Source organism: Lonchura striata, chromosome 3 (assembly GCF_050655825.1).
Source record: "Lonchura striata isolate lonStrDom1 chromosome 3, ASM5065582v1, whole genome shotgun sequence".
NCBI lineage: Eukaryota > Metazoa > Chordata > Aves > Passeriformes > Estrildidae > Lonchura > Lonchura striata.
Genome location: NC_140705.1, coordinates 77,543,817 through 77,569,723, shown reverse-complemented (window position 1 = coordinate 77,569,723; position 25,907 = coordinate 77,543,817). Strand labels below are relative to the sequence as shown.

General features: G+C 37.4%; 1 protein-coding gene across 20 annotated transcripts in view; it reads left to right on the top strand.

Annotated features, from left to right (window-relative positions):
* QKI (QKI, KH domain containing RNA binding) overlaps window positions 1–20,780 on the top strand; it is a 154,256-nt gene extending 133,476 nt beyond the window's left edge. For 4 of the 20 annotated variants that reach the window (XM_021544151.3, XM_021544153.4, XM_085576834.1 and 1 more), the window contains 3 exons: window positions 1,476–1,772; window positions 4,428–4,502; window positions 9,185–12,305. In XM_021544151.3, coding sequence (XP_021399826.1) covers window positions 1,476–1,772; window positions 4,428–4,502; window positions 9,185–9,201 — 389 coding nt within the window. In that variant the 3' untranslated portion in view covers window positions 9,202–12,305. Of the gene's footprint in view, window positions 1–1,475; window positions 1,773–3,656; window positions 8,606–9,184; window positions 12,306–18,269 lie in introns of those variants that run through there. The other 16 variants (XM_085576844.1, XM_021544154.4, XM_085576838.1 and 13 more) reach the window with 8 other exon arrangements.
* The last annotated feature ends 5,127 nt before the right edge of the window (window positions 20,781–25,907 follow it).

The following is a 25,907-nucleotide window of genomic DNA, read 5'->3' as shown; positions in this document are numbered from 1 at the left end:
GCAAATTTGTTTCTCCACACAGTCCCCATTTCAGTGTTGATTATGTTTAAAGGTTGGAATGCAGTTAGGTCAATTTGAGAGTGCTTACACCAGTGCAATTATTCTGATCTGAAAAGGGGCATAAGGCTTTTACGACTACAATGGTAATGGTAAATCCTTCAGTCCTAATGGACATTATGATATTTAAAGCTAGGTCAGTTTTAAATATATGTTAGTCTCTAAGTTATTGCACATTTATGAGTAAAAGATCTTTCAGAGTAGCTTAAATAGATGCAAACTTTTGCACTGAAAATTTTTTTATTAATTTGAGCAATTTCTTTGTCTGTTCTGTTTGCATTGGTGTGTTGTATCAGTGTAAGTGGGAAGATATAATTTTTTTATTTTTTGACTAGAGATTGCCTCACTAATACTCATTATTTAATAAGACAGTTTCACTCTTTGTATTTTGATTTTACTGAAAAGTTGAAGATGTAGCAGCTGTTTATTTGAGCACCAGTTTTAAATTATCTGAGCATTTTTGTTTAAAACATAAAAATAATTTTAAATATGCACCAGTTTCAAATCTGAAAAACTTTGCCACATTTCTCTTTTCAGGCCACCTGCAGGTAAATTAAATCAATATAGATCAACAATAGTGCATAGAAATACATAAATTACAGCCCTTTAAGATTGACTGTTACTAGCAGATGTGGTAGTGCTTAAGTTGTTGTTCATCTGGTTTGCCAACAGGCTTCAAATAACACTTAATTAAATGTGCTAGCACCACTTCAGAAAACAAACAAAACCACCACAAACAAACAAAAAACCAAACCAAAACAGAAAAACCACCTATTTTCTTTAACTTAAGCAAGGTGATGGTGAACTTCTAAAAAAGGAAGTATGTTATTTGGTGAAATTTTATATGGAAATAAAATTCGAGCCTATTCTATTCCTGTTAGGGTAGGACAGGACCAGTTCATGTTCCAAGGTCATCTTCAACTTCACTGATCCTGGAAATGGGAATTGTGTACATGTTTAAATACAATTTTAAGACATATAAAAACTCGATTCATACAGCAGCTCTGCATAACTGAGTGTCTGTGGACTCTATAGATGCACTAAATTTTGTACTATGTATTTGATTGTGATAGTATTTTCCTTGTATTTCCTGCATGCATCTCAGTCTCATGAAGTCTGGATAGCATAAATGAAGAAATGTGGTCTAAATGGAGCTTTCATGCTGTGTAACCTGTTTGAGAAATCTACCTCACTGTTTTACAATGGCTTTTTTATTTTGCATGTTCATACTTAATCACACTGGAAAATGGAAAGCTGTTTGCATTTGAATGGTGTGCTTTGGCACTGTGTGATCAGCGCATGTACTAATGATTTCCTTTTATTTTTCTTCTTTCCTACTTTTTCCCTTTTTTCCCATTCTTTCCACGTTTTGTACTGCTATCTCCATACTTTCCTCTGAATTTCTTTGCTTACTGTAGCAGCCCTTGCCTTTTCTCTTGCAGCAACAGCCCAGGCTCCAAGGATTATTACTGGGCCTGCGCCTGTTCTCCCACCAGCTGCCCTGCGTACTCCTACGCCAGCTGGCCCTACCATAATGCCTTTGATCAGACAAATACAAACCGCTGTCATGCCAAACGGAACTCCTCATCCCACCGCTGCAATAGTTCCACCCGGACCCGAGGCCGGTTTAATTTACACACCATACGAATACCCCTACACGCTGGCACCAGCTACATCAATCCTTGAGTACCCTATTGAACCTAGTGGTGTATTAGGTAAGACCTTTGTATGTGAATGACTGGAGAATGTGTTGCTCGTGCTTCTGTTGTATTTGCAAGGTAGAGGTTCATGGAGCTCAAAGAAAAAAATTGGAAGCAGCAAACTTACTTCAGGTATATCAATACCACCTAGGAGAGCTGCTCAAATGGTGCAGCTCTTAAACCTGTTAAATATATTCAGCATTTTTGAATATGTGTGCTTAGTTTATATTAATAAATTTACCAAAAATAAATTCTTCATATTTGTATGATATTGGATGGTAGATACATAGGCAAGGGGAAAAAAAGCTAAATACAAGTTGAGGTCTATTACATGTCATCTGGGCTCCCATGAATAACAGATCAGTTTGTATTCTATTTAACATAAATTACTATTCAGCAATTTTTAGAAGAGAGGGCTTCTTATTTTGCTGTATCATCTTAGTAGCAAAACTAGAGGGAGTGGAAAAGTCTTTGTTGAATTGGAGTTTTTGTTTATTTAGTACGGAACTGATAAAAATCTCAGTGTCAGAGCTAAATTATATTGTGAGCAGAAAACTATCTTAGTGAATGAATATGAAGCAAACCAAGTTCTCACCAAAGAATGATAAAATTAGCAACTTTACTGATGGCTTCTTTTATATATGTTGCATTGAAATATCCATCATTCCTAATATTTCAGACCACTGACTTGGCGTGTGAAGGCAAGAATGATAAAGCAGCCGTGACAATTCAGTTAACTGGCCAATATGGAACAAGCAGTTCCAATAGTTTCTTCCTTCCCTACCCTCTCCAGAATCTAAATAATCTTTTCTCTTCAATTTGTTCTGAATTGCATATGACCTTGGTGCTGCATAATGTTGATTTTATAGGACTTTGATCTTAGTTTGTTCAGTGGCAGTTATTGATTTACACGAATTCTGAACATCTCTAATGAACGCTGGACAATAAGGTTCAAAGTCAATATTTTGTTGAAAGTATTGCAAAAAATCAGTGTTTCACATGACAAATACTTGGTGAGTTATCTGTATGTGTGCATGTTTCCACATTATGTGCAGTAAAAAAGAAAATGTATTTCAGACTTCTGTCTTGTGGGATTAGTGAATCAATAACAAAAATTCTAGCAGGACAAAAGTATGCAGTACGTCTGTCAGCTTATGGTTGTTGTCAGTTAACCCATTGCCAAAATTCTGCAAACAGATTAGATAACATTATCATTTATTAATTTCCCACAAAAATGTAAATATTCTTCCTAGCTCCTTTAACCCCAGTCTGTGAGTCCAGTTGTCGTACATCCTGGGGTAAAGTCACAGAGAGTTCATCAAAGTAGCTGTTAGTGGCTAGTGCCAAGTTCCTTTTCTGAATTTAGTTAATAGCAAGTAAAAAATAAGCTTTCCAGAGTAAAGTTTATTACAATGCAGGGAACCTGGATATCTCACAGGATTTTCTATAAAGAGATCTGAGGGAAAAATTAAAATTACTTCTAAAATGTCATCTGAAACCATGGCATACTCTAGGGCTTAACTGTGTGAGGTGTATTGCCCAAAACAGACCTCATCAAAAAAATGTTGTTTAAAGAAGGAAAACGGAGCAGGGAAAAAAACCCCACACTTGCACTTTAGCAGCCTAGAATCGATAACTCTTGATACATCTGCTCTATTATCTGAGCAATTGTATAGAGTTAATTGCATTAAATATGGATTTTGTTGAGTTTTATTTTGTTATATGCTCATTCTCATTAATAGTATTTTGTCCATTTTTGTGGTGGACTTCTAAGATGTTTTAAAATAATTCTGGTTAAAATGGCAGGGAAATGCATCCCTGTCTATTTTGGGGGATGTTGGTGTTGAGATCAAATTTTAGTTGGTAACTAACTTCCAATTCCCTTCCTTTTATCTTCAGGTATGGCTTTCCCAACGAAAGGCTAAGAATTCAAGAACGGTCTTAACTGATCCTTCATCAGATCTGAATTTTAACAAATGCTTAGTTTTCAGCAGCCTTGAAAAAAGCTTGGCCTAGCAGTCAGTGACTTACTTGCACTTTTTTGCACATAGATTTAAAATAAAATAGTGCTATTAATTTGGATTAGGTCCTATTATTACAGAGTAGCTGTAATTTATGAGTGTATAGTAGTATACTGACTGCTAAGTGTTCTATTTAGTGTTTGCTTTACTAATCACCTAATTCATTGCAGTTCATACTTATTGACTTAAAATTTAAAATCACAATCTGTAGGCTTGACGAATTGCTTTAAAACGTTTTTTTTGTGGTAGAACTGGAAGTGATCTTAAGGTTAGCAAGTAATTGTCAGTATTAAAGATGGCATTATTTAAAATAGTCCTGCTGCAAGAAAGGCACTTCAGTGAATATGTGACTAGTAAAGCTTAAATGTGCTTGGGTCTAATAGATTTCATGAAATACTGTAATTTTGGGATTGTAAATGAATGGATTAAACAGGTTAAGGCCAGGATGTTTAAAATAAATGCAATATTAATCTGCACAGATAAACTTATTTTTAAGATTAAGATTTGAAACTACTGTGCCTTAACTTGTTGCTTTTCTTAAAATGAACTTTTGTAGTTAATGATCATTTAAATCCATTTTGATAAACCTGCTGTTAATGTTTTCTGTGAATGTTTTCTAACTTTGTCTTGGTAATTGCAATTTAACTAGGTGCGGTGGCTACTAAAGTTCGAAGGCACGATATGCGTGTCCATCCTTACCAAAGGATTGTGACCGCAGACCGAGGTTAGTTTAGTTCTGCAGTTCTTGTTTGTAAGAAGTGCTTTGAGTGTACATGAGATTTGCAACACCACAGCTGGTTAACCAAACACCCGGTCTTGACCCATTCATGATTTTTCTCAAAAAGCTGGACAGTTAATATTTTAAACCTTTGGGAATGCTTGCAGTTTAAAAAAAATAAATTCTAAACTTGGCTTTCCCAGCTCAATTAAATATATATACTTGGATATATTTAACAGAAATTCTATAACTGATTCAGTTTTAAAAATGAAACATCTGCATCAGGAAACGCTATGAAATCAGTGCTGCAATAAGTAATTTGGTCGTGTTCCTCTTTTCCCTTCCCCCCCGGTTCATTCTTTTAATTGGCATGGAAATATCAGATTGGTGTTGCAAAATAAAATGAATGGATGGTTGCTTAATGAGAAAGAAGTAAAGGAATAAATGCCTCCTGTCTGTGTTTGGAGAAATCTGAAGATTTAGATTCCTTTTTTTCCAATAAACTTTTGAGCCACTGTACTGTATATTATGAGGAGGATGCATGTTCTCAGATACCTAACTGAATTCAGAAAGGTAAGGGCTGTGAAGATAACTTCAAAAGTTGTTTGAGTTTTAATTAGAGTGGGTAAGGGAAGGGAGGGTGTTATGGTTGGTTTGGTTTTTGTTTGGTTTCGGGTTTTTTTTTCAAAATCTATTTCTTGGTATTTGCCTTTTGCTGCTAAAATCTGTAACCTGAAGGAGAAACAACTTTTGAAGACCTGTTGATGAGATGACATCCAATATTTGGGCATCTCTCTTTAATCCTTGAATGGAAAGTAAATCTTCATTTTTCTCCTGTTCCTCAAGTGTCATGCCTTTGGACCCCTGAATGAAATGTTTAAGCTTATTCAGAAAACTGATATTTTCGGTTTATTGACATTGTCTAGGAAGCAGTGTGGGGGATGAATTCTTACCCCATCCCTGCTGCTGACTCACTGTGGTTTTCAACAAGTCATTTAATCTCTCTGTGTATGGTTTCCCATTGGTCAAATAAGGATGAGAATAATACTTCCCTACCTCACAGGGATGTTGTGGGGGTTCTTGTTTTGTACAGGGCTTTGAGGATGCAAAGCATTATGTGCCAAGTATTATTCTTCTCTCATCCAAATCAATGTTGTGCAGGCTTCCATGATATTGTAATATTCAAAAGCCAAATTGCAATGACAGATTTGACATCTCCTAACATTGACCACACTTCTCACAACCTTCCATAATTAACTACAAGAGAGAATACAGATTCTGGCCAATATAGTAAAAGGGGCTCTCCTGGATATTTGGTATATTTATGTAACATTTTTGTCTTTGATATGATCTTAGGTTTTACAGAAAGCATAAAGCTGATACAAGACACTAGTTTTCTGTAAGATTGATTATATATCACTGCCCACTATTTGCAACCCATTGGCTTGTTCTCATTTCTTGAGAACATTTCAGTGAGGCAACAGGCTATAATCAGTTAAAGGTCATAGCCCATGTTTACCAAAAAAAAAAAAAAAAAAAGTAAAAGATTAAATAAGTTGAAATATTTTTTTTTCTATCTCAGTCAAAAGACATTGGTGATAAGGATTTGGTTGCCTTTGAAAATTTGATCTGATGCTCCAAAAACCAATTTTTTGCTAATGGTCCTTTACGATCTGCAGTGATAGTTTCAGGTGACAAATATGGCTACCTGTTGTGTAATTAGATATTTGCCTGTGATAACTAGTAAATACACAGATAAAGTGGGAACAAGGGTGTTTTCATGGAGAAAATACCATTTTGTAGTTTATCATTATAAGATTTTCTCAACATAGATATATTATATTTATTATAATATATTTGGAAAGGCCTAGATGTTTCATCTGGGTCATTTAAAAGTAATTTTAAATAATTATTGGCATAACTTCACCTTCTTTTAAAATAACAGCCATTTTCTGATAAACCAGCATTCATCTCTAGCAGTATTGGAAACCCACTGTCTTAAGTAGATAAATAAATGTGGAATAAATCATGCATACCTCTCTCTTAGGAAAACTATGCTGATATTTCAGGAAATCATTATTTTAAAGTCTTATCTAAATAATCCCAGTTAATTTTACAACTGAACTTAATTGTATTTAGAATTTTAAATCCTAGGTTATTACTGCACATATCTAAAAGTCTCACACAAAAGGTTTTGGTGGCAACTTTATCCAGCAATAACTTTTTTTTTAATGTACTAAAATTCTATTGAAGAATTAAAATATTATCAGTATTTGCTATATTTATCTATTTGGTTGTTCTGTCACCAGGGTCTTTCTATAGCTATGGCCACAAAAAGCAATGTCAGCAAACCGAAATACTTTTTTTTTTCTACGTGGAAATATTTTTTTATGCCGTTAAGTGTCACTAAAACTATCTTTGCATTCATCGGGTCTAAAGTTGGTGGTTTTTTGGGGTTTTTTTTTAATTCTAAATTGACTCTCAGATGATTTTGTAGTACTACTGGATTCACTTTTTAAGTAGTTTTTATTCTTTGCATAATTTTGGTTTTTGTTGGGATTTGGGTTGTTTTTCCAGATATAAGCACTGCATTTAAAGCAAGAATCCCCAAATGTGTAAATGTTTTACAACTAAGCATGTAGAATTGGTGAAGGGTTGGAAAATATAGCTCATTTTAACTCAGAGTAAACCCCCAGTTTATAAATAATACAAAATTGATTTTGATTCATATAACAGAGAGACTGACTGATTTAATTGTAATAAACTGTAAATGGTGTTGCACAGTTGACAAACCTGTGTGTACTGTAGAAGGCCAGAGACTTGGCAGAGGATGTATCACAGGTGTCCTGGTATTTTTTAAAGGTAGCTTGCTTTGATTTTAAACTCCACAAGAAATATTAATGCTGAGAATTTTTTCAAATGTTTTATCCAAACCAATTTTCACATAATTTATATATAAATTTTAATACCTTTTAATCAAAATTGTAATGAATATCAAAATGCTTTAAGAGTCTGTTTCTAGTATACCTGTAAAGTGGTAAGATTGTGCCACATAAAATATTTATTTTTATTTTTTCTTCTTTTTGAAACAGCTGTTATAATTTAAACAAATCCCACTTATATTTCTGAAAAAAAATCAGGGAGCGTTTGGTCTCATTTATGTTACAGTAGTATTTTTTCGTAGTGTTATGAACTCTATCCTAAATGATAGGCCACTTTTATTATGTGAAAGTAAATGAACCCACAAGAAAGATTGTTAAATCAACGGTATCTGTGAATATTACACCTACTGGACTCCTTTTATGTAATGGCACAAATCTGACTTTGCACTGAATACCTTTCTCATTTTCATCTCCTCTGCCTTAGTCAAAATGGCAACAGTACAGAAACTTTTATCAACCTCAGAATTTATTAGCTCTAATTAAGCTGTTGAACGAGTCTTAAAAAAAAAAAAAAATTATACTACTGTTAAGTGGACCAAGTTTGGTGAAGGAGAATGCGAGAGAATGATTAAAGAAGGAATAGCTCAAGAACATTGGGAATGATAACTTTCCACTTGAGAACTTTTTTATGTTTTACTGTAATTTCTTTGTGGTTTTGGGTTTTTTTTGTTTGTTTGTTTTGTTTTTTTGTTTTTCCTTTTTTTTGCAAAAGAAAATAGTATTTACAGGTGGCTTCTTTTAAAATATAAAAATATAAAGCAGGAATGTATATGAAATGTCAGATTTTATTGTATTTGCAGAGTATTAGCTTTGAAAATGAATAAAGAGAGCTGTTTGTAGTTTTAAATGCCTTATTAGTATCAATTAGATATTTTCTCTATTTTTTCATGTACTTAGAGCTTTTTAAGTATAGACTTTAAAATGGCAGGACTTCTACAGTGTTTACATGCAAGTGCATTTTATAAGTGTCCTATATGTGTAAAATAGTATTTTGAATGGGAAAATGCTAGCTGTAGTAGCAGGCTGAGCGTTTTCCTGGTTTCCACAATGATGCCTACATTGTTAGACTACAGTTTATAGTACTGCTTTGTATCATGAGGCCAAGAAATTCCATGTTGTTTGTAAATAGAATAAATGAAAGGCAATAAAAAATTTATTGAACAAAAACCCTTTGTTTGGCCCATAGTTTGTTGAACCAAATTGTTTCTCTAAATCCAGAATTCCTTAGATGACTCCATTCTTTTAACAACCAGTTATTAATAATCACATCCATCATTAATAGTTGCTTTAATGCTTGCACCTGGGGAGGTACTAATGCTTAATAGCAGTCAGATACTGATGCTGTGCACTGACTGTTGTTCCGGAAATCTTCTACCCAGTTCAGAAACTGTTCATCGTTTTTTGTTTTCCAGTTTTCTTCATCGACTGCTACTAACCATTAGTCGTTAGTCATATTTTATCTCTATTTCTCCTGTTAACCGGTTTTGTGGGAGTGGGCTTCTCCTTCACGTGTCCAAATCATGATGGAGGGCTGTCATGATTTTATTGCATTCTGTAGATGGTGTCGATCAGTATGTCAGAATTAAACATGCTTGTTTTTTTTATTAGTTGTGATTAGTTTTCATGTTGTCATTAAGCCGTCACTAGCTGGAACTAATCTCTTCTCTATCTTTTCTTTCTTTTTTTTTTGTTTTTGTTTTTTATTTTATTTTATTTTTTTTATTATTTTTGTTTCTAACCACCCAGCTGCCACCGGCAACTAACCTATGACCTTCTGACCTCTGAACTCTTCACCCAATGATGACCTGACCATGCCTGCCTGCTGATCAGTTAACTGGTAAACGCCTTTGCTTGCCTGTCTTCAGTGCAGCGAGCTGGGGCACTTGTCCGTTCGTCTTACCATCTAACAAAACAGACAAAGAAATTGTTGTCCTCCAACTCCACTTTTTGTTGTTCTCCTGTTTGGGTGAAAGTGGTTCTAGAACCTGCACTGAATAGTAGTAAAGCAATAAGGTCCAACTCATCCCTCCGCACTGATCATCCTCTAGTGTCCTGCCCCAAGCGAACGGTAAGGAGGCCTCGCCCGAGATGGAGACAGATGTCCCTTAACTACCCGATGACAGAGGCAGTTACTGTGAGAGACTTCTAGGAATATTTTTCTTCTCAGAAAAAAAAAAAAAAAAAGTCAAAGCTCTCTCTGAATGTACTGTGTGATGATGCATCATGCATGAACCTTTGGTCAGGGATGTCATTGGGGAAGGGATTCCAAAAAGTATTCAAAATTTGATATGCTGTTTAGTCACTACCAGTGCCCTCAAAGGGCAGATGTTGCAGCCTTTTTTCTATTGCCTGCCAAATTGGACGTTTTAAAGGAAAGTGTGCCATGAAATGCAGATTACGATGACTTTTCAGAACTACATTAATGCAGAGAACAAAACAGCAACACTATTAAAGCAAAATAAGGTTTAAATTGTTTTAACCATATTTTAATCTCCTTGGAAGATTACATGAGAACAAGGTACATGCATTATGTGTCACATTACTGGGCAAACTGTTCAAATATTTTTTTTAAACCTCCCTGTATAGAAAAAATTTCATTAAGGATGTAAAAGCCATGCTTGCCTATTTGCTGTATACATGTAATGAAGTGTAGATAAAGTGTAGTGCATTGAAACAAAATGAACAAAAAAGTAGATACTTTTACTATACAAGGGTGCTGGTGCAGAAAAAAAATATATTTTTGGAAATGTAGCATTTTATACTTTCAAGTGTTATAAAAAAAAAGAAAAAAAGAACAAAGAAACCCTTTATTTCATTAAATGATTTTTTCTGGTGGTTGTCAAGAAACAAAAGACCAAAAGAGCCTTTTAGTCTTTCTTTTTTATTTTTTAAGTATTGGAATAAGTCTAAAGAAAAGGAAGTGCCTTATTTTCTTCATGGTCATTTAGTCAAATGTCTTGTATAATCAGCTTCTCCCTCAGACAAGTTACTGCATGCCACTCAGTCGCCCAGTATGTGAAAGAAGCTGTGAGGGAAGACAAATGATGAGTTGACCATATTAATTACCTGATTTTTGCCATACTAGTGTAATGTGACTTTGCCAAAATCTCATTAAGTATTTGCTAAGTTTTCATCAAACCAGCCACTCCACTTTTTAAATCATAGCAAATGCTGTACTTGTGCAACGTAAACCAAAGGGTTCTGTGATATACACAGTCTCATGCTAAAGGAGATTATTAGCTGACAAATGTTTGTAGAGCTGGAAGTTACATCTTTTTTGTTCAGGGATGGAGAGGAGATTCTGGTTGAAATAAATATTACATCAAATGTAGGAGTCTTCAGCATCACCCAGAAAATGGATGTTCTGCAGATAATGAAACTGAAAGTGCTTAGCAAGTTTTCAGTCAGTGACGGAGCACATCCCGAGTTTCCAGGAACAGCTCCTGCAGTGGCAAACAGCATGGAAGTTACTTACTTTTCAGCTCATCTTTGAATATTTTTAGATCTGGCCCATTGGCTTTTCTTGAAAAGATAAGCAGGAGAGGAACTTCAGCCATTTGAAGTCCAGCTATACCTTATTTTTAACCCTTGTTTCTGATGAGGTTCGAATAGCTGGGCAATTGCAAGAGCTGAAGCTGTTCAACGCACAGTATTTAATTCTGATAACATTAATTGTTACATTGTGGGGCTCAGTACTAAACTTGGCAAATATCAGGTGATAACTTTACTCCCCTCTTGTCAACTTATTCTCCTCCTGCAAATCTTCACAGCTTCCAAATGAAAGGTCAATAGTAAGCTAAGAGGGCTTACATTTTTAAGCACCTGCATGGTGACCTCATCTAACATCTTGTCTCACCTGGAAATAATTATCAGTTTATTTACTATGCAATAGACATTCATCCTTTCGTACTCAGCTAGATTTTTGTTTATTGTGCCACCAGCTTTGTCTTCCTGTTACACATACAGTTGTGTTGATTTTATTTACAGTATATGCTGTGCCATTTTGATTTTATTTTGGTTGGTTGGTTGAATAAACTTGCGACACTCGAACATTTGAAGAGAGATTTGCTAAAACAATACCAGTATTTGATCCAGTTTCATCTCAACTATGATAAAACCTGGACATTTTAGACATTTATCAAAGGTCTTTTTCTGGTGGGGGAGGGGAAATGTATGGAATAGATGTGTGACATGTGAAAGTAATGTTTGCTCTGAACAAACTTCTGAAAACTTAGTTGACAAAATTTTGGATCAGCTTAAAAAAAAAGCATGACTTTTGAAATCTCTGAATGCCTTGGTTCTCAGTATTATCATTCTTTAATGACTTTTTCTTTATTAAAATAAGTAGTTTTAAGACTTCTTTCTGACAGTATTATGTAATTTTTTTTAGAGTGGGTAGATGGGAGTGTCGCTTGTATGTAACCGTACAGATGACATGTATTTGTCTATTCTTTATTATCTTAGTAGTTTCATGCTATGTATGTACCATAACCAACCTATTGCCTATGAGAAACATGTAAGATAATGTATTTACAGCCATTGTTACAAGTTTATAATGTATTTTTCTATCTTGTTTTATATGTATGTTATATAACATTCAAAAGAATTTTTTTCCTGATTGAGAAAAAAGGATACAAAATGCAAAACCCACAATTTTGATAACTGAAAAATTGCCAATTGTTTTGCAGTACTTTATTATATTGGGAGTGTTGTCTTTCTTGGGCTTTTAGTTAGCTACTGGATGAATACATTAGACATATTTGGGTTTTAGTTGGGTTTTTACATAGCTTGCATTTTAATTCTTTGGTTCTTTGCTGTTTCTATTAACCCATAGCATTATTTTAATAAATGTTATAATACCAACCTACTAACTCTGGATTATGTCTGTTTATTAACCATTACATGTTTAATTAAAATAAACAAATAAAGACGGAAGAATGTAAAGTCAAGTTACTGGACTAACCCTGAAGAACGTGACCACAGATAACACAACGTGACTTGTTTTTATGTTGTTTGTCAGCTGACATTCTGCACACTACTATTAAGTTGGCTTTGGCCATTCTGGCCTTTTACCTTGGGGAATAGGTGCCAGTAGAAATGGGAACAAAGTAGCGTTTTTTGAGGCATTCTTCTTGTAGAGTCTTGCCACTTGCCTTTCAGCATCTGCATTACTAATTCCACACTTTCTTTTTCTTTCTCTAAAATAATTACTGTTGTCTCACAGCAGAAGAAGAAAAGATGCCAGTGTATTGGTAAATCGTGAGGGTGTACAGAAACCAGTTTGATTCTTTGTTGAACCATTCAGCGGTTGCAGTTAATCGCACATTAAGTTGTGATTTGTTGATTTTGGCACCTGATTCACTGTTGCATCGTGTGACATTTCTAAGCACAAAATATTTCTGGATAGAATTCCTGTACATTGAAACACAAAACCTGGGGGTTTCCTTTGGCAAAAGTGCCTTGTTTATACCACACTGTTTCAAATAACTTTATTTTTGGTACTTCTGCTGTAGTCTATCAGTATTGCCTAGCTCAGGGGAGTACAACTTCTGTAAGCCAAAGGTCAAACTGGATCTTTTCCTAGTGACTGCAGAAAGTACAAAAATACACCTTTCACTAAATTACCGAGCAACATCCATTTCAAATTCCAGAGCTGCCTTTATATGATCTTTATCCCTGTGGATGACTGGAGCAACATGAATGCAGGGAATTGAAATGGTGAAAATGCTGTTTTGAATGTACATCTATGCAATATTTTTACAGATACACATCCCTTTTCTTAGAAATACACTGTCTGAGGCTCCTTTACATTTCCCAGGTAGTTCTAGATTTGTAACCTTAAGTGGGCAGTAATTGCCACTAAGGTTGAGGGAGATCCTCAATGTAGATAACTTTTCAGATGTCAACAGTTTTCTTCCTGAAAGTCCATTTTTTTCCTGTAGATAGTAAAACGTCAGATGAGGAATCGGAATCTATTCAAATTCCTCCTTTAATTTATGATGTTTCAAACTATTTATCTTGAAATACATGCAATATAAAACTTTATAAATAAGAGTTCTCACAGTATTGCTAGTAATTAAAATTTTATGCATTCTTATTTTATGGAGAAAAATAGTCTAGCTTTGATGATGTTTGTGAGTTTCCTAATGGCATATAGTTCTACAAAAAATTTAGGTAGAGATAAAATACTAATTCATTTTGAATAGTTTCATTTGTGCAGTTTTCTTTTTTAATTTAACAGATGATGTTGCTATCCTAAAACTCAGCCACAGGCAGATGATAAGAATATTAGATATTTACAACAGATAATATCAGGACCTCTTGACTGCCTACTGGAACAAGTGTCATTACAGAGCAAATAATTTATATTCTTAAAGAATTTTACCAGAGAAGCACATGTAGTTTGACTCTGTCCAGTGTAGGTGAAACTATTCAGATGGAACAAAACTTTAATGTTTTATATTGAAGAATACTTCTATTTCCAGAACTACTTCTTTTCTGTAATATTTTTATTACTTTGTGTTTTTATCAATAGATGTTAACTACTGTTATACTTTGTCCACAGTGCATTTTCATCTCATTCTTCACTATATGCAGTTGTCGAAGTTGCTGTAAATTTTGTAGTACTTTAAAGCTGAAGGACAGAAAAAAATGGAAAACTCTAAAATCAAAATAATATATTCATTATTGTTGCCCACCAAAGGCATTTCTCAGTTTACCTGAGTGCCTGTCTGAAAATTTAACTATTTTATACTTTGCCTGCTTACAGGAAAGATACAAGCTGTTTTTAGAACCGAATTTGAGGATGACTTCAGTATTCCTAAATAACTGAAGTTAGCTTCTTTGTCTGTCTTATTATTTTGAGGTAAAATTGTCTTAATGTTTGAAAGATCATACATTTAAGACAATCAGATAATTCCTCTTTGATCCAATAAAGTGGAATTTATCTTAGGGTAATTTTTTTTTTTTTGTAGGTGAGAACATAAACAAAAATACCATCTAGCCTTTCAAAGTAAAATCTGAGCACTGCTGTTCACATCTTAAGTGTTGTTCCAAAGTGCAATAAATTTGATTTCTCCAAGAATATTTTTTTCATATTATAAAGTGCCTTCAAAAACATCCTTCAGATATTTTTAATGAGCATATGTTCAGTGTACTAATACTGATCTTTTATTTCAACATACCTTTTAAAAGTATTTCTAAAATCTACATGTAGCAAAAGGTTTATTGCCAGACTGTACTCCATGAGGGGGACCACTAAAAGGTTTTCTGCCCTGAAAATGCAGGGAAACATTGAAATGTGTTACCATCCATTAGGAAATTAACTTGAGGGAAACATACTTATGAGTATAAGAAGCTGACTTTGTGTATAAAAATACCAGGTATCCGAAATAGCACATTGTACAGAATGGAATCTGAGTAACACATTCCTAGGGCTGGAAGTACATAATTGTTCCCGGAATTTCTGTTTTGTTTTAATATGTTTGATATCTTTTTCTAGAACACGGTTAATGGAATACTGTCCAAATAACAGATGACCCATAACATTAACATGTGGTAATCAATGTTGAATCAAACTGGTTAATAAAAGTACAGTGCTCTTCCTTCTCTGTGCCTGCTCACTAATTGCAGGTGGTGCATAGGGGCTGGGGCTTAGGCACAGCAGGCTGCAGTCCTAATTTCTTGGTGCCTGCAGTTCAGGTGTCCATCTTTGACAACAGACTGTCTGGGAGGAGACTGCCTCCCAAGGCAAAGGTTAACTGAGATCTGAAACTCTCAGCAGAATTAATTGAAAATACAGCAACAATAAAGCGACATATATACATATATGCTTTGACTTGTATTATGGCAGTTTGTGTGAAACATTTAAGGTTTTGTTTGTGCAAAATAATGTATTCTGAGGGGAAAAGCAAACATGGACGTTGCCAAAACACATGTAAATAAACACCATTTATGACTGTACATTATGTGCAATAAAGTAACTGGAGAAGGTGTATGTACTTTATCCTCAAAAGAAAACTGACAGCTCTCAAAGCTATAGTTATAGTTTTACTTTCTGAAAAGTTAAATTTTATTCTGTATCTAAACCGCAGAATAAAGAATGTACATTTTTCACACTTAAATTTTCATTAATGGTTCTAGCAGTGTTACAAAAGATGTTAATTGTTGAAGAGGCTTAAACTTTCACGGTTGTCCAATTTTCAGGGTATATTGTGCTTAACAGTTTCTTATTGCATATGCTGTTGTTTGTGACTGTAAATGAAGGAAGTATGCATTATATATCATAAACATGCAATACACTTTTTGCATATGGGTTTGTGGAGGCATCAGTTCTATAAATTTCACAAGATAACCACATGATTTTGGGGATATTGTACTTTTGTAGCATAACTGTTACAATTGTTATGTTCAGGACAAATAAGAAAGAGAAGTCCAACTTTACTGTAACTTTAAGACACTGGTTTGGGGTATAGTTTCTGATAACTAGAAAATAAAGATGTCTGCCATCCCACCTAGTGTGAACCTAGCAAGAAACAGACTTTGGAGAAGAACTAAATTATGGTGTTCTGTATTTGCGTTAATATTTATGTGATGATGCTTGGTTTTAGTTAAGGATGATTTCTTTACCAAGGTATTCTTTGCTAAAAATTCCTTCTATTTTTCACTGCTTAAATAAAAAAATGTTTGCTTCTGAAGTAAGTGAAGTAGATAATGGAGTGTGGTGTCTTTAGAAATCTGGTAGAGTAGTGAAGAGGAAACTAAATGCCAGTGTTCAGATATGCTTCTGCACTCATCAGGGATGAAAAACTTGGCATAATTAGTCTTTGAAGACACCTTCCATGATAAGTTTCACCAAAGTAGTGGCATGTAGTTGTATCTGAGCTAGTAGTCTTAGAATTTCACAGAATGTCGGAATGCTGTACAGCATGTGCTACTTGAGCAGATAAAGCAGCCTTTGTTGTCTTTGCAGTTACTCTGAGTGCCGGCTGCCTGTACCCTGTAGTCCTGGCCTGGTGTGTGGGCACAGCCTTTCCTTCTGTGCTGTCTCTGGCTGCACTGTGCACACCCCTCCTTACCCTTATATCTGGATCCCTAGAGAGCAGAATTGTGTTGACCTTTCTTACCTCCTGCACCAAGTCAGTAATACCTGTTTATGGTCACATTCATGTCAGGAATTGCATTTATAGGTCCGCAAGTTAAAGCTAAATGTGGAGTTTAGAAATTTTTTATCAACAGACTTTATCATCATTTTAGCAGCACTGTCTTGTGTGTTTTGGTATGTTTATGGGGCATGGCCTGACACTACTAGATGGCTCCTTGTTGTAGGTGCCTTGAGGCAGTACAAACTTAACCATTATCAGTGTCAAAATAATGAGAGACATTGATAGAAAAGAGTACAAAGTGCAGTGTCAGAAATTAATTTTTTATTGTGGAATTCAGGTCTACCAGCAAAAGTAAAAAGAGACTTAGTCCAACTGTTTTCTTGGTGGCCCTGTGAAGTCTCCAACAGTTAAAAGTAGACAACTGACAGCCAGTTCCTGTTGAGCTGAACTCTAAAAATTAACAATCACAAATAATCAGTAACTCCCAAGGAAAGTGTTTGGTTTTTTGTTTTGGTTTTTTTTGTTTGTTTGTTTGTTTTTCACAAAGTAGCATAGCATATATTTGTCCTTAATTTCTGTCACAGTATTTTCACTGTTTTCATCTTCAGCAAGAAATAAGGTTACTACTTTGAAGAGTAAACTGGATAAACTCAGAGGTGAGGTTCGAGGAAAAAGCCATCAAATAATAGCACATCTCAAGATGCATCATTTCAGCAACTTATCAGTAAATGAAGGTGCTTTCTCTAAAGTTCATGTATTTTTAAGCACCTTATACAGACAAGGCTAAGCAGAACAATTATTTATGCTTATGGGACCTTTTCTGAATGAATTCTGTAGATTTTCAGTTCACTGAGTGTGGCCTTTATTAAGCAGGTGGTTTATGAACTTCCTGAAGGTAGGAAGTTCCCAGGTCCTCCTGCCATAGGTCAGTCATTGAGCTAATGAGTGTTCAGTGTTGATTCTGGCTTGCTTTCATACTCATGTGAAAATGAAGCCCTGTCTTTTGTGTCTAGGTCTTAATATCATGACAGATACATCAGTCTGTACCTCCTAGAGTAGTGTTTTAAAGGGATTTGTTTCTAATTGAAGTTACTTCAGTAAAAAGGCAGGTTGAGTGAGCAAGAGTGTTACGGGAAATGTGTTAATGTATGATAAAAACACTGGGATCACTGTTTTAGAGTCTCACTGTGTTGTGTGTATTAGAAACCCACAATGAAATGTTAGTGTAATATTTATCTTGTTAGTTGTCTACACCTTTCCAATTATGATTTCCAGACAAGGTGGTTTTCATGGGACTAAAACTACCTTGTGCAGTTCAGAGGTAGAGAATTTACAAGGTAACCAGATCACTCTTATGTGTGTGCATTTTCATAGAGCACAGCCTCTTTAAAGTCTTGACCTCAGATACTGGGTAAAACATAAATTTGTGATGCAGGGAGCAGAATTTATTTGTTAGCCTATCTGCTAACAATTGAAAGTTCATACATCACTACCAGTTCAGAAATGTTACTGCATGTTAATTGCTGTGGCAAATTCCATGTCCTGTTTTTAACATAGGTGAAATCTGGAGACTACTCTGGTTACTCTCTGGATCATTTTCATGATCTTTCATGAAGAGTGGATCCATAACTGCTGAGGGGGCCACAAGGCCATTACTTGCATGCCCTTGTGTGACTTTTCCCATATAACCTTTAGTGATGAGACAATTTTGATTCTTTCTCTGAAAGGCAACAAATGAAGCAGATCTCCAGCTTTGTCTCTGAGAGAAAATAGGAAATGTATACCAGTGTGGACTGAAAGAAGATAAAGAATAACAATAATGTCAGAGCTTTGAACCGTGTCCTGAACAGATGACTGAAAATTACTCTGGACTCTATATGAGCCAAGAAGAGGAGACAACTCTAAACAAGAGCAGCACTGTCAAGCCCATAATATGTTGACAAGAAGTTCATCAGAGACTGTAGGCTGGAATTCTAAGTGAAGAAAATTGAAATTATCTCAGTCCTTGAAGAACTGGTTTACCATATCTCCCTGTTATCTTAAGCAAGGTTGTAAATTTCTCTGTTGGAAATTTCTCGCTTCTTCAGCCTAATTTGAATTTCTTGTTCTTTTATTCTAAGGTTCTACCCTGCCCCCTTCTGTGCTGTCTTGCGTTTCATAGACAAATTCTCCCTTCATTAGGATGGTGAGGTGGCACAGGTCACTCTTGGTACAGGAAGACAACAAGCAAGACTTAAGGTCTAGATCAGGATGATCAAATGTGACATTATTTAGAAAGCCTATTTTACCTACATATAACTCCAAGCAGATGGAAGAGAACTACTTTGATACTGAGGGCACAAATCTAGTGTCTGTAATGCCTGGGTTTCAGATGCTTCTTTCATTGATGATGATTTGTGCAGTTTCGGGCAAGACCCCTGCAGCCAAATCCACAAAATACCACCATCACAAAATACCACCATCACCTTAAGTGATGTGTCAAGATACAGAGTGGTCACCGAGGTTTTCATCAAAAGAATCTTTTTCACGGTCCCTCAGAAAAAAATACACCACTGCCTTATCTCCTTTTGTCTGTTTCAAGCAGCAACATCACACAGAAAGAAAACTCCTGGTACCCAGAGACAATTTACCTGCCTGGGTGCAGAGGGGAAAGCACTGGTCGATAAATCCCCATCCTTCCACCTCACACACAGTAATCAGCTGGGGAGCTTGCCTGCTTGGTTCCATCTCTCAGGCGTGTCTCCCCATTTTCACATGCATAGCATGTGTGACTAACTTTGTCTTTTGCATTCCCCAGCTACCCATGATGAAAGCTACTCTTTTAGTCAAGTACCTTTGGTGCTGTTGTTCTGCATCTTTGTCCCTCAGTTTCCTGTCAGTGAAATGAGGAACGGAACCCCAGTAGAGTGTAAGCTGTGGATGGCCACATTTAAGTTTGTAGTGCTTGAGCAGTACAATGCTGAGTGCACTCCAATATCATCACAATGTCCAAGTGTCTCATAATCTTGAATGTACTTAAGAATAAAGCATGAAAGCAAAACAAAATACCTTTGATTTCTTACTTAGTCAAACCCATGATACAGTTTCCAGAATCTTGTAGGCCAGCTGAGTCCTAGTCTCAGACCAGATCACGTCAGAGGTACCTACCAGTAGTGCTGTCTCAGGGGATGGTCATCTCGATAAACTGTGGGCACAAGAAACTCCTGGGAAGATTCTGGTTAGGTGCAAGAGGAAATTTTTTTACAATGAGGACAGCAGCCATTGGAATAATCTCCCCAGAGAAATGGTGGATTTTCCAGTTTTGGACACTAAGGTTCTGCTTGATAGCACACTAGCCCATGTCTAGACCTTGCTTTTACCAAGAAAGGTTGGACTAAGATGGTCCTTGCTGTCCCTTTCAACCTGGTTTACTGTGAATGTGTTCATAAATCCGAGTCCCACAGGCTCACTGGGGATGGACAAAACTATGTTCCCGTTTTTCAGTTGGGAAATCCAAGGAGAGGCAAAGGGACAGCAGTGCAGTTGCAGGAAACAGCTCTGGTTTCTCTCTTCACCAGTGAAATGTAGAAGTGGGGAGCACTGACAGCACTTGAGATCTGGGAGGACTGAGGAAAAATGGGATTATAGTGAAAACCTGATTGGCAGGTGTGAGATTTGCTCTGCAATCATGCAAGTTTCACATTGTTCAACTCTCAGCATAACTTACAACTTTTGAAAGTGAAATGCCTTAAAATAAGTTTGAAGCAAGAACAACAGTTTTTGCAGCTTCAGGCCTGTAGTTGTGCACAGTTAGATTCAGGATGGAAATTTTTCAGTGAACTTTCAATTTGCTTTGGAAGGAGAGAGATAAATGCCATTTATGAGAGAAAACTTTGGGTTTCTCAAGAAAGAACCAGAGTTAGCAGGTAGATCTAAAACAAAATCACCTCAGCAAAATCCAGCATTAACCAGTTTATGCCTGGTCACACTTAACCACAAGACAGCTAGCAACCAAACACACTTGGCCAACAGCAGCATAGTGGAAGATGGAGAATTTACCTCCCCAGTCAAGACTCTTCCAAAATTTTACCTTGTCAGATTTTATTGTATTTGCAGAGTATTAGCTTTGAAAATGAATAAAGAGACCTGTTTGTAGTTTTAAACAACTACATTTTACTACTTGTAAACAACTAGTAAACAACTGCATTTTACTAGTTGTCATGTGCCTCACAATGATAATAATAAATTATATTTATGAAGTGGGACTTTCAACCGGTGCAGATTTGTCTTCAGGCTTCTGTGTATGAAGGAACCTTGAAATAAATGATATCCATTCTGGCACGCACCTGGTTTAAAACAAAGGTGAAGCCAATGAATGAAATAGTCAGAACACCTGACTCCTTTTTAGGAGGGAGGGAAGCAGTAAATAATGCTGCCTTAGAGCAATTTCTTCCTTGTCATGCCTTTCCCCTTGCAGTTTGCTGTCACTAATCACTGTGAGCCAGACTCTGCACATGGAAGAATCCTTCAGACCAAGTCAGTGGGGCTGCTCATGTGAGTAATTTGCAAAATACTCAATCAGGGCAGTCAAGCCCTGTGGTATTAGACTCATTTTGGCTATAAATTCCCCAAGCAAGGACTTTTATTCTTGTCAGTAAAACAGTGGATGCAATTCTGGTGCAGTGGGTTTTTTTATTTTATTTTTTTTCCTCCCCACAACTTCTCATTTCTTCTCACCTTTTTCTTCACACACATAGAGAACTAAGACACTCAGAGAAGCAGCAGCTTTGACAAGCAATGCTAACATGCCTCCCTGCTCTGAGCAATTCCTCTGGGCAATTTAGCAATGTCACTCTGGCTCTCAGCATTTCTTTCAAGTCAGGAGCCTCACTGCTTATAGCAGCTTGGGAAAGGGAGAGCCCAGGTGCAAAGGCAGGAAAAAAGTTCCACTGGTGGCTGGCAGCAACAGGAGAGTCTGGTTGTGCCGGTGAGTCAGCCAAACAGCTTGCTCCTCTTGCTTATTCCAGCCACGTACAGGCAAGTATAAGCAGGGAAAATTCCTAGCTTTGATTGTGAGGAAAGGGCCTGCTTATATCACCACAATAAACTCTTTTTCCCAGAATGAAATCTTACCAGGCATAATTGCCAAAATCCTGCGACAAAATACTTCTGCTTAACCCTGGACGCATCTTGTTCTTTTCACTGGGAGAAAAGTCGTTTATGGTTTGGTGCTTTGTTTTGTTGGTTTGTTTTTTGGGTTTTTTTTGGTTTTTTTTTTTTTTTTTAATTCAATAACCAGATTTGATGTGTCTAAAATGGGAATCATGGCAGAGAATACAATATCTCCTGTCTGCACTGCTACCTATACACTTGCATATAAGTAGCACTTTTGTTTCATGGGTTGGAGTGGAGGCTGAAGAGACATAGTGACAGTTCAGCAGCTCTTTTCCTTTGTAGTGGGTCTAATAGGCCTGCAGTATGAAACATGCTACTTAAGCTTTGCTTTTAGGCTGAAACTGTGTACAGAGGTCTAGCAGAGGGCAGAGGCCCCACTTAAATCCCGCTGAACCTTCAGAAAGGCTTACCATGTTCCCTTACAGTAGGTATAAGGATTCAGACAAGTTTTGCATTCTTTTTGTGGGTAAAGGCATGTAAATAATACCTTTATGACTCAAGTATGTCTTGAAATATGCAACCTGATGGTAGAGAGTTCTGCTTTATTGTGCAGATATTTGTTCTGAACCACATGGCTTGTAAGTCATGAAATATTAATGGCCATGCAAATCTTCTCTTCTGTATCACAAGCTTTTCTGTGTTTCTGACCCCTGACTTCCTTTAATCATCTCCTGGGTGTGTGGTCTGTTACTATTCTGAGATATCTTGTGAACAGGGGCAAAGTAATTACTTGATCCTTGCCTGCTGCAAGAATCTTTTTGAAAAGAAAATTGATAACTTCAGAGACACTTCCTCCCTACATTAAAATCAGCCCCACCTGCTTGCTTCACAAGATTTCTCCTTTGGCGGCCTTAATGCAGACCTGTAGTGTTCAGTGCTATTTTCCTGACTATAAAAACAGCATTTGTGGATCTCCTAAGTTGTCACCTGCTTGTCCACAGATTAATTACAATTTTTGGTCAGATGTTTTCTCTCCTTCTCTCTCTCTCCCCCCTACTGATTTTTTTCTGAAGGCATCCTTATAAATATGCTATTTTATTGTGGCTTGTTAGAGGAAGGCCCAATAATCTTCCGATGAGCAGCTGTAGTGTCTGTTATTTATAGGGTTATCTTTGCCATCTCCCTAATAATTGGAGGCTGAATTAATGCCTGAAACATGAATTTATGGGGTTTTTTTAAGAACAAGGGCATGTATTTTTGGCAGAAATCTCCTTTTCTTTCTCCACCTGTTTCCTAACATACCAAACACTAAGAATAAGGACATTACCAAAGTGGGGAAATCAGGAAATGCTTCTTAGCTCCCTGCCAAACATAGGAGAGGTTGGTGGCTTGGTGCCATGCAGGTCTGACAACCAAGGGAGAAGGAGATGTACAAGCAATATGATTGAGGAAAGAGAAGACTATCCATGAAAATGCATTTCCCGTATGGGAGCTATTTTAGTAAACCAGTTTGGTGAAAGTACAGACATGAGTAGGTATTTGTGCAAATGAGTTCAGAGTGACTGCTGAGAGCATGGTGTAACACAAGGGCAATAATGACCATAGAGCTTAATACAAGGTTAATATATGTTGACCTACAAGCTTCTGATTTATGGAGCACTTTTTCTTGAGTTGCAGGAATCAGCAATGCAGCACCAAAAACACTGCTTCTGAAATGGTGGGTTTATACAGATTAGGAAGTGGGGAAGACTAGCCAAGGTCAAAACATTCATTATCAGAGCAGAGATAAAGGAGCTGGGATACCTCAGGTGTTTGTAATGTGCCACTTTGCAAAACCTGGGATGACACATAAGAACCTTTCTGGGGCTTTGCTGTTCAATCCTCAGTGTGTGCTGTTTCTGAGGATCAGATGCCAGCCTGGGAGGAATCCACACCCTGGGTTTTAAAAGGTGCAAATAAAACCCACTTCACCCTTGATTTCATGCAGCAGCAGGTGCCTGTGTGTCTTTGAGAACATAGATGTATTTTGTTCACACTTTCCATGGAGCTTACTTTCCCCTGAAATGACCTCGGTGACTTCTGGGCCCTGTGAGAAAGGCAGACCCACAGCTTGGCTCACACAAGTGACTGCTGTGAAGCAGTTGTTTGGTGGCTTAAAGCCTGGCAGCCTCCAACCTGAGGACCACCCACACAGTGACTGTTCCCAGTGCAGGGAGCAGCAGTTCCTGCACAGGGCAGTGGAAAGCTGATGGGAAGCTCCTGGGTGCTGTGGGAGCCGTAGAGAAAGCAGATGGAGCAGAGAAGCCAGAGCATCCCTCCTGGTCCATCTGCAGCACCGTGGTGTCCCCGTCCCCCTCCCCCACCACCCCAGGGTGATTTATACAAGCCTAAATAATGGTAATGAGCCCCGCTGCAAGTCTGGCTACCCTGTAGTCTGCAGAGGTGCCAATTGCTAACTCAGGTTTTGGAAGGAGGTGATCTCTGATCAGCTGAGAGGAGCAGTGAGTAATCCTCATCTACCTGGCTTTGTATCCAAGCTGAGTCATTCTAATGAGCAACACCAAAAGTGCTGACCTGCCCATCTCACTCTTCCTCACTTGAGACTCCAAGCTAACCTGCAGCCTTCGTGTGCCTCGGGGCTGCATTTTGGGCAGAGGGGAACCTGGGACGCTGGTTTTACTGCAACCTTTAGCAGTGGAATAAATGCTGTTGTAGGATGTATGTGTGCCAAAACAGCCGGCACAAGTAACTAGGAAGTTTTCAGTGTGTTTTCTGTATGTGGCATCCCTGCTAAAACTGCAGAATTGATTTTGATTTAAAGAATGTTTTCTTACCTTTTTCCACCAAGATTTCAGTTGCACATTACTGTCTCTTGTGCACACCAACATGGCCAGCTATAGCATGAATCCACAGGGACTCTCCTGTCCTCCCTGCTCTGCAGTGTGCCCACACTGCAGGGTGGGATGGTGCTCATCCTACCTCTTCAAACGGCTGCTCCTTTGAGTGCAAAGTCCTTGATGTTCTCACTTGGCTTTAAGCTCCATGTGTGGTACCAGCATGTTGGGGATGGTGAAAGCTGTTTGCCTCTGGTTTGAATGCAAGGCTTGGACTGGCTTGGCTGCATGCAGAGAACTGCACTACTGGATGTTTTCAGCAGCTTCCCCTGGGTGCATGGCACTATTTAAAGTGAAAGTTCTTTGATTTGGAAGAGGCAAGGATGAAGGTGAAGGCTAATAATGGAAGTCTATAAATGCAGCTGACATCTTAGCACCCTGTGTCTTTCATGCTGTCCTTCATTTACTCTCCTGGTGCTCTGTCCTCTTTTAATGCTCTGTTGTTTCCCCCCCCCACCGTGAGCAAAGTGCTGATGAGAGTAACTGGGTTTGATCCATTTACATGCCTATGGATATAGAGGGGGCTGTTATTAACACTGCAATGTGTGAAATGGTCCATGAAACCTCCAGGGTGAACTATGCTAAGGGGCAGACTTTTACAATCTGTAGATTATACTCTACAATACATATATATTATAGAGTATATATTTATAGGTCATGACTAATATGGAAACCCCTCTTATAGTTAATAGCTTCTAGTAGAGACCCATCCACAGAACATTCCTATGTGGGTGGGTAGCTGTTGGCACCAGTAGTGGGATGACTGAGTTTAGTTTTGACCTGGGCTTCTCAGCTAGGCTCCTCCTTCTCATCAGCTGCAGGACATGGGCAGCAATAAGGGCAGTCAGCCTAGATTATAAGAAAAGTCTGATACAAACAAGAACTTTTCTCCTCCTCTATTATCTGCCTGGGTTCTCCATATAGGTGGCTTGGTTGGATATGAACCCTTCAGACAGCAAAACCTGTGTGAGGTGAATGTGACTCAAGCTGAGTGTCTCTTAAAGCCCACAGCAGGTGAGGTGGATGGTGAGATCCTGAGTCCTTTTCCACAGCCTTGAAATGAGACTATCCCTCCCCTTCTGCCTCTGAAGCTTCTCTGTTCCTCCTGCCTGTGCTTTACCAAGTGAAAGTCCATATGGGAGGTGTCCAACAATGAGCACACACAGCCAGCTGGTTTACGCTGAAACCTCCTGTATTTCACAGGTAGGCTGAGCTTCCTCAGTGTAGCACTTCAGATCCCTCGGGCCTTCCTGTCTCACAAGAATAGGGGGAGCTCCTCTGCCCCAAAATCTTCATCAAAAAGCACTTGCTCAGAGGTAGCAGGAGGCAAAACAGTGAGTTCCACAGCTGAACTCATATTGAACAAATTATTTCAAG